The 10,000-nt window shown below is 42.4% G+C and overlaps 1 protein-coding gene across 3 annotated transcripts in view; it reads right to left on the bottom strand.

Annotated features, from left to right (window-relative positions):
- The window catches only part of LOC106572331 (transcription factor 4), a 513,525-nt gene that overhangs the window by 312,375 nt on the left and 191,150 nt on the right, over nt 1-10,000 (bottom strand). For all 3 annotated transcript variants that reach the window (XM_045694032.1, XM_045694014.1, XM_045694023.1), the window contains exon 6: nt 5,868-5,929. In XM_045694032.1, the coding sequence (XP_045549988.1) occupies nt 5,868-5,929 (62 nt within the window). The remainder of the gene's footprint in view (nt 1-5,867; nt 5,930-10,000) is intronic.

Here is a 10,000-nt window from a genome sequence, read left to right as displayed (position 1 = left end):
GCAGGTGTTTGTAGTTGCCTTTGATTGAGAGTCGTATATATAGGTATGTATTTTGTTTGTGTTCGGTGGGAGATTGTTCTGTGTGTATCCTTGTGCCTGACCAGACTGTTATTCGTCATTGTGTCTTGTGTACGTGTTTATTTTGGTTTCCCTTCTTTTCCTTAATAAAGAAGATGAGTACATACGATCTCGCTGCGTTTTGGTCCGACAATGATTTCTCGTCTGACGAAGAAGATTGTGACAGAATGATCTCTGGAGCTAACCATCACTCATACCCCGAGGAAGGTAATGTTACGTTGCAGTGAATTCACACTTCGGACTAAACTCTCCCTTTACAGGGGCCCTTACTTAATACAATCCAAATGGTCGTAAAAGTTGTGAAATGTAGAATTGAAAGAAACAGATAGAGAAAGTAATATATTTAGTTTAATTTCAGAAGGCTAACTTGATCTGTCTGTTGTGTGAATATGCCTAGTTCCTGTTTTGATATTTCAAATATACACAGAGGCCAGTTTATTAGGTACACCCCCCCTCCCCCTGTTTACCAAAATGGTTCGCTCCTACAGGCAGCGAGTCACATAGCCGTGGCTTGTTGTATAAAGCAGGCAGACAGGAATCAAAACATTCAGTTACTGTTCGAGTGATTGTTAGAATGGGTAAAATGAGTGACCTAAGCGACTTTGAGTGCAGTATGATCGTCAGTGCCAGGCACGCCGGTTCCAGTACCTCCGGGGCTTTTAACACACGACAGTGTCTAGGGTTTACAGAGAATGACGTGACAAACAAAAAAACATCCAGTCAGCAGCAGTCCTGTGGGTGAAAACAGCTCGTTGATGAGAGGTTGAAGGAGAAAGGCAAGAATCGTGCACGCTAACAGGCGGGCCGCGAACAGGAGGGCCGCGAACAGGAGGGCCGCGAACAGGAGGGCCGCGAACAGGCGGGCCGCGAACAGGCGGGCCGCGAACAGGAGGGCCGCGAACAGGAGGGCCGCGAACAGGAGGGCCGCGAACAGGAGGGCCGCGAACAGGCGGGCCGCGAACAGGAGGGCCGCGAACAGGAGGGCCGCGAACAGGAGGGCCGCGAACAGGCGGGCCGCGAACAGGAGGGCCGCGAACAGGCGGGCCGCGAACAGGCGGGCCGCGAACAGGCGGGCCGCGAACAGGCGGGCCACGAACAGGCGAATAACGGCGCAGTACAACAGTGGTGTGCAGAACGGCATCTCGGAAGGCACAACTAGTCTGTCCTTGCCACAAAAGAGAGGAGAGAGACAGAAAGAGAGGAGAGGGACAGAGAAAGAGGGAAAGAGAGAAAGAGAGGAGAGAGACAGAAAGAGAGAGAGAAAGAGAGGAAAGAGAGAGAAAGAGAGGAAAGAGAGAAAGAGAGGAGAGAGAGAGGAGAGTGAGAGAGAGAAAGAGAAAGAAAGGAGAGTGAGAGAAAGAAAGGAGAGAGAGAGAGAGAAGAGAGAGAGAAAGAGAAAGAAAGGAGAGAGAGAGAGAGAAAGAGGAGGAGAGACAGAGAGAGAGAGAGAGAGAAAGAAGGAAGTCTTGTCTCAGTGTGAGAACACATCACACTGGACGCAGCCATCGTTGCGCACACACAGAGCATGGCTTCAACCTGAGAGATGTGCTGACTGTAAATGCTGAACTATTAACGGTGTGGAGGGCTGGCATACAGCCTGAATTTACATACCAGGCTGGCATACAGCCTGAATTTACATACCAGGCTGGCATAAAGCCCTTAACATCCTGTACTTTATAGAGGTTATAACCCCCTACAGTAGATAGAGGATATAACCCCTACAGTAGATAGAGGATATAACCCCCTACAGTAGATAGAGGTTATAACCCCCTACAGTAGATAGAGGATATAACCCCCTACAGTAGATAGAGGCTATAACCCCCTACAGTAGATAGAGGATATAACCCCCTACAGTAGATAGAGGATATAACCCCTACAGTAGATAGAGGATATAACCCCCTACAGTAGATAGAGGATATAACCCCCTACAGTAGATAGAGGATATAACCCCCTACAGTAGATAGAGGTTATAACCCCCTACAGTAGATAGAGGATATAACCCCCTACAGTAGATAGAGGCTATAACCCCCTACAGTAGATAGAGGATATAACCCCTACAGTAGATAGAGGATATAACCCCCTACAGTAGATAGAGGATATAACCCCCTACAGTAGATAGAGGATATAACCCCCTACAGTAGATAGAGGATATAACCCCCTACAGTAGATAGAGGATATAACCCCCTACAGTAGATAGAGGATATAACCCCTACAGTAGATAGAGGTTATAACCCCTACAGTAGATAGAGGATATAACCCCCTACAGTAGATAGAGGATATAACCCCCTACAGTAGATAGAGGATATAACCCCTACAGTAGATAGAGGATATAACCCCCTACAGTAGATAGAGGATATAACCCCTACAGTAGATAGAGGATATAACCCCCTACAGTAGATAGAGGATATAACCCCCTACAGTAGATAGAGGATATAACCCCCTACAGTAGATAGAGGATATAACCCCTACAGTAGATAGAGGATATAACCCCCTACAGTAGATAGAGGATATAACCCCTACAGTAGATAGAGGTTATAACCCCCTACAGTAGATAGAGGATATAACCCCTACAGTAGATAGAGGATATAACCCCTACAGTAGATAGAGGATATAACCCCCTACAGTAGATAGAGGATATAACCCCCTACAGTAGATAGAGGATATAACCCCCTACAGTAGATAGAGGATATAACCCCCTACAGTAGATAGAGGATATAACCCCCTACAGTAGATAGAGGATATAACCCCCTACAGTAGATAGAGGATATAACCCCCTACAGTAGATAGAGGATATAACCCCCTACAGTAGATAGAGGATATAACCCCCTACAGTAGATAGAGGATATAACCCCCTACAGTAGATAGAGGATATAACCCCCTACAGTAGATAGAGGATATAACCCCCTACAGTAGATAGAGGATATAACCCCCTACAGTAGATAGAGGATATAACCCCCTACAGTAGATAGAGGATATAACCCCCTACAGTAGATAGAGGATATAACCCCCTACAGTAGATAGAGGATATAACCCCCTACAGTAGATAGAGGATATAACCCCCTACAGTAGATAGAGGATATAACCCCCTACAGTAGATAGAGGATATAACCCCCTACAGTAGATAGAGGATATAACCCCTACAGTAGATAGAGGATATAACCCCTACAGTAGATAGAGGTTATAACCCCCTACAGTAGATAGAGGATATAACCCCCTACAGTAGATAGAGGTATATAACCCCTGCAGTAGATAGAGGATATAACCCCCTACAGTAGATAGAGGATATAACCCCCTACAGTAGATAGAGGATATAACCCCCTACAGTAGATAGAGGATATAACCCCCTACAGTAGATAGAGGATATAACCCCTACAGTAGATAGAGGATATAACCCCTACAGTAGATAGAGGATATAACCCCCTACAGTAGATAGAGGTTATAACCCCCTACAGTAGATAGAGGATATAACCCCCTACAGTAGATAGAGGATATAACCCCCTACAGTAGATAGAGGATATAACCCCCTACAGTAGATAGAGGATATAACCCCCTACAGTAGATAGAGGATATAACCCCCTACAGTAGATAGAGGATATAACCCCCTACAGTAGATAGAGGATATAACCCCTACAGTAGATAGAGGTTATAACCCCCTACAGTAGATAGAGGATATAACCCCCTACAGTAGATAGAGGATATAACCCCCTACAGTAGATAGAGGATATAACCCCTACAGTAGATAGAGGATATAACCCCTACAGTAGATAGAGGATATAACCCCTACAGTAGATAGAGGATATAACCCCTACAGTAGATAGAGGATATAACCCCCTACAGTAGATAGAGGATATAACCCCCTACAGTAGATAGAGGATATAACCCCCTACAGTAGATAGAGGTTATAACCCCCTACAGTAGATAGAGGATATAACCCCTACAGTAGATAGAGGATATAACCCCCTACAGTAGATAGAGGATATAACCCCCTACAGTAGATAGAGGTTATAACCCCCTACAGTAGATAGAGGATATAACCCCCTACAGTAGATAGAGGATATAACCCCCTACAGTAGATAGAGGATATAACCCCTACAGTAGATAGAGGATATAACCCCCTACAGTAGATAGAGGATATAACCCCCTACAGTAGATAGAGGATATAACCCCCTACAGTAGATAGAGGATATAACCCCCTACAGTAGATAGAGGATATAACCCCCTACAGTAGATAGAGGATATAACCCCTACAGTAGATAGAGGTAGGTTATAACCCCCTACAGTAGATAGAGGATATAACCCCCTACAGTAGATAGAGGATATAACCCCTACAGTAGATAGAGGTTATAACCCCCTACAGTAGATAGAGGATATAACCCCCTACAGTAGATAGAGGATATAACCCCTACAGTAGATAGAGGATATAACCCCCTACAGTAGATAGAGGATATAACCCCCTACAGTAGATAGAGGATATAACCCCCTACAGTAGATAGAGGATATAACCCCCTACAGTAGATAGAGGTAGGTTATAACCCCCTACAGTAGATAGAGGATATAACCCCCTACAGTAGATAGAGGATATAACCCCCTACAGTAGATAGAGGATATAACCCCCTACAGTAGATAGAGGATATAACCCCTACAGTAGATAGAGGATATAACCCCCTACAGTAGATAGAGGATATAACCCCCTACAGTAGATAGAGGATATAACCCCCTACAGTAGATAGAGGTTATAAACCCCTACAGTAGATAGAGGATATAACCCCTACAGTAGATAGAGGTAGGTTATAACCCCCTACAGTAGATAGAGGTTATAACCCCCTACAGTAGATAGCGGTTTTAACCCCCTACAGTAGATAGAGGTTATAACCCCCTACAGTAGATAGAGGTTATAAACCCCTACAGTAGCAGTCAAAGTGTTAAGGAGCTTCAGACATTTGATGGTCAGAGACATGGGTGGTTTTCAATGACTTTACAGACACAGGGCTAAAAACAGATCTGTCTCAGCCTTAGAGAGGAAACACTAACTCTTGTGACGTAAGAGGCTTTTAAAACCTCTATATATAAACCTCTATAACACTATGAACGCAAAACCCATGCAACTGGCACACTTGGCATGTAGGGTCTACGTCAAACACACCGTACACACGCAGAGAATGTACGCACGCACACACTGTCATACGTCAGGCTGAGAGCTGGTGACAGACAGAGTCCAGTATGTGGAGCGCATATGGCAAGGCAATCTAGTAGTGTGTGTGTGTGAGAGAGAGAGAGAGAGAGAGAGAGAGAGAGAGAGAGAGAGAGAGAGAGAGAGAGAGAGAGAGAGAGAGAGAGAGAGAGAGAGAGAGAAAGAGAGAGAGAGAGAGAGAGAGAGAGAGAGAGAGAGTGTTTTTGTGTGTGTGTGTGAGATGAAGGACAGGGGCATAGAGGGGAAGGGAAGGCCAAGTTCTGTCCCCATGCCAACAACGACAGAAAGAGGAAGGTACCCACAGGCATGTATCCCTAAGCAGAGGCCCTGCAGGGTTCCACCAGGCCGTGGGACCCCACGCCCTAAGAGCAGGTCCAGAATCCCAGGTGAAATATCTTAGGATTTACATCTTAAAAAGCTGTGTTTACTCTCTCTGAGCAGCTGCAGGGTATCTAAAAAATGCTCAAATTAACGTCAATACTTAACCACCAAATAATACCTAAATTCTTCATACATATCCCAAAATATAGTGTGGTGTTTTTTTTTTGCCAATAACAGCGCAGTGTGCTATTTGCAGTAATGAATATATTTAATTTACCTGATGACACCCGTGTAAGTTGGAGTCTCTTCCATAGGAGTAGGATCCTCTCTCCGTTTTACCTGAGGGAAGAGACGAGAGAAATGTTTTTCCTAAAAAAAAACCTTTGAAATCCAACATATCTTACACAAACCTAAAAGATAAACGACTTTGCATTTAGACTAATTGTGCTATGAATCTCTAGCTTTAATTTCCTACCGCGTTGTATATGATCAAACAGACATCTGTTATGCTGTAGATTCACACAGACACACAGGCAGCATTAAGATCTGGGTTCTGTATCACTGTCTCTTTTATAAAACGGGTTACATCTTAAGACCTTTTGTGCAAACTGTATATGTTTCCAAGATGCATGACAACCGTAGCGGCGGGAAAAAACAGACACGTCTGGAACAAAGAGCCTAAATGAACTAAAGGTTAACAACAGACACATCTGGAACAAAGAGCCTATATGAACTAAAGGTATGTAAAGGTTAACAACAGACACATCTGGAACAAAGAGCCTATATGAACTAAAGGTTAACAACAGACACGTCCTGAACAAAGAGCCTATATGAACTAAAGGTTAACAACAGACACGTCCTGAACAAAGAGCCTATATGAACTAAAGGTTAACAACAGACACGTCCTGAACAAAGAGCCTATATGAACTAAAGGTTAACAACAGACACGTCCTGAACAAAGAGCCTATATGAACTAAAGGTTAACAACAGACACGTCTGGAACAAAGAGCCTATATGAACTAAAGGTTAACAACAGACACATCTGGAACAAAGAGCCTAAATGAACTAAAGGTTAACAGACACATCTGGAACAAAGAGCCTATATGAACTAAAGGTTAACAACAGACACATCTGGAACAAAGAGCCTAAATGAACTAAAGGTTAACAACAGACACGTCCTGAACAAAGAGCCTATATGAACTAAAGGTTAACAACAGACACATCTGGAACAAAGAGCCTAAATGAACTAAAGGTTAACAAGACACGTCTGGAACAAAGAGCCTATATGAACTAAAGGTTAACAACAGACACATCCTGGAACAAAGAGCCTATATGAACTAAAGGTTTATAACAACAGACACGTCCTGAACAAAGAGCCTATATGAACTAAAGGTTAACAACAGACACATCTGGAACAAAGAGCCTAAATGAACTAAAGGTTAACAACAGACACGTCTGGAACAAAGAGCCTATATGAACTAAAGGTTAACAACAGACACGTCCTGAACAAAGAGCCTATATGAACTAAAGGTTAACAACAGACACGTCCTGAACAAAGAGCCTATATGAACTAAAGGTTAACAACAGACACATCTGGAACAAAGAGCCTATATGAACTAAAGGTTAACAACAGACACGTCTGGAACAAAGAGCCTAAATGAACTAAAGGTTAACAGACACATCTGGAACAAAGAGCCTATATGAACTAAAGGTTAACAACAGACACATCTGGAACAAAGAGCCTAAATGAACTAAAGGTTAACAACAGACACGTCCTGAACAAAGAGCCTATATGAACTAAAGGTTAACAACAGACACATCTGGAACAAAGAGCCTAAATGAACTAAAGGTTAACAACAGACACGTCTGGAACAAAGAGCCTATATGAACTAAAGGTTAACAACAGACACGTCCTGAACAAAGAGCCTATATGAACTAAAGGTATGTAAAGGTTAACAACAGACACGTCTGGAACAAAGAGCCTATATGAACTAAAGGTTAACAACAGACACGTCTGGAACAAAGAGCCTATATGAACTAAAGGTTAACAACAGACACGTCCGGAACAAAGAGCCTATATGAACTAAAGGTTAACAACAGACACGTCCTGAACAAAGAGCCTATATGAACTAAAGGTTAACAACAGACACGTCCTGAACAAAGAGCCTATATGAACTAAAGGTATGTAAAGGTTAACAACAGACACATCTGGAACAAAGAGCCTATATGAACTAAAGGTTAACAACAGACACGTCCTGAACAAAGAGCCTATATGAACTAAAGGTTAACAACAGACACGTCCTGAACAAAGAGCCTATATGAACTAAAGGTATGTAAAGGTTAACAACAGACATGTCCTGAACAAAGAGCCTATATGAATTAAAGGTATGTAAAGGTTAACAACTGACATGTCCTCTGGACAAAGAGCGTCTCTATATGACTAAATATGTAAATGTAAACAGGACAAGATTAAAGACTAGAGAATATTGGAACCCCAGAAGAAAATCTTGATTTGATTTGTTAACTTCATTTTTTCGCTTAACAGTCTCACAAGACTAAAGAGTACTGTACACAACGGTATGTGATGTCCATGGACAGCTTAAGATAGCCTGGTTAAAGCACTGTGAGCACAGCTTCCTTACCTGGTTGAACAAGACTGGTTTAGGAGGTAAATCGAATGGAAAACCAAGCAGCCGTACAACATAAGACTATAGTGAAATAATCTGGTTTGATCTGGACTAAGAGGAGTGACACACAAAGCTCCTCAATACGGTTGGGTGGTATGCAGATGTTCATACCGTCATACCGTTTCTGTACCATACCGGGGTATACGGTATTACCGAATGTGCACAGAAGGGGGCGCTATTTAATTTTTTTATTTTCATATATTATTATTTTATTTTATTTTAATTGACAAAGAAAACTATTTAGGTAACAGGGATCTTGATCCAAGAGGGGATGGAATGTCTGCTGTAACCAAGAAGTTTGATCTTCACAACCAAATGCATAGCTGGAGCTCTGAGGTGGAGCTCTGAGCTGGAGCTCTGAGCTGGAGCTCTGAGCTGGAGCTCTGAGGTGGAGCTCTGAGGTGGAGCTCTGAGCTGGAGCTCTGAGCTGGAGCTCTGAGCTGGAGCTCTGAGCTGGGGCCCTGAGCTGGGGCCCTGAGCTGGATATAATTTATTTGACACATCTAAGATTTTCTTAGAGTTACAGAGCCTTCAGAAAGTATTCACACACCTTGACCTTTTCCAAATGTTGTTGTGTTACAGCCAAGTATTTAAAATGGATTCAACTGAGATTTTGTGACGCTGATATATATACACACACAATACCCCATAATGTCAAAGTGGAATTTTGTTCGTAACAACATTTTACAAATGTATAAAAAATGAAAAGTATTCAACCACTTTGTTATGACAAGCCTAAAGAAGTTCAGCAGTAAAAATGTGCTTAACATTTCACATAATAAGTTGGACTCGCGTTGTGTGGAATAATAGTGTTGAACATGATTTTTGAATGACTACCACATCTCTGTATCCCCACACATACAATTATCTGTAAGGTCCCTCAGTCAAGCAGTGAATTTCAAACACAGATTCAACCACAAAGACCAGGGAGGTTTTCCAATGCCTCGTAAAGAAGGGCACCTATTGGTAGATGGGTTTAAAAAAAAAAGCAGACATTGAATATCCCTTTGAGCATGGTGATGTTATTAATAACACTTTGGATAGTGTATCAATACACCCAGTCACTACAAAGATACAGGCGTCATTCCTAACCTCAGTTGCCGGAGCGGAAGGAAACCCCTCGGGGATTTCACCATGAGGCCAATGGTGACCTTTAAAACAGTCAGAGTTTAATGGCTGTGATAGGAGGAAACTGAGGATGGATCAACAACATTGTAGTTACTCCACAATACTAACCTAAATGACAGAGTGAAAAGAAGGAAGCCTATACAGAATAACAAATATTCCAAAACATTAATCTCGTTTGCAACAAGGCACTAAAGTAAAACTGCAAAAAATGTGGCAAAGAAATGTACTTTATATCCTGAATACAAAGTGTTATATTTGGGGCAAATCCAACACAACACATCACTAAGTACCACTCATCATATTTTCATGCATGGTGGTGGCTGCATCATGTTATGGGTATGCTTGTCATCGGCAAAGAATAGAGAGGTTTTTTTTAGGATCAAAAGAAACGTACAAGCAAAGTCCTAGAGGAAAACCTGGTTCAGTCTGTTTTCCAGCAGACACTGGGAGATGAATTCACCTTTCAGTAGGACAATAACTTGAAACACAAGGCCAAATATACACTGGAGTTGCTTACCACGACATTGAATGTTCCTGAGTGGCCTAGTTACAGTTTTGACTTAAATTGGCTTGAAAATCTATGGCAAGATTTGAA

This window comes from Salmo salar, chromosome ssa01 (assembly GCF_905237065.1).
Source record: "Salmo salar chromosome ssa01, Ssal_v3.1, whole genome shotgun sequence".
In the NCBI taxonomy this organism is placed as follows: Eukaryota; Metazoa; Chordata; class Actinopteri; order Salmoniformes; family Salmonidae; genus Salmo; species Salmo salar.
The sequence above is the reverse complement of the archived record's forward strand: the minus strand, read 5'-3'. Positions and strand labels throughout refer to the sequence as shown.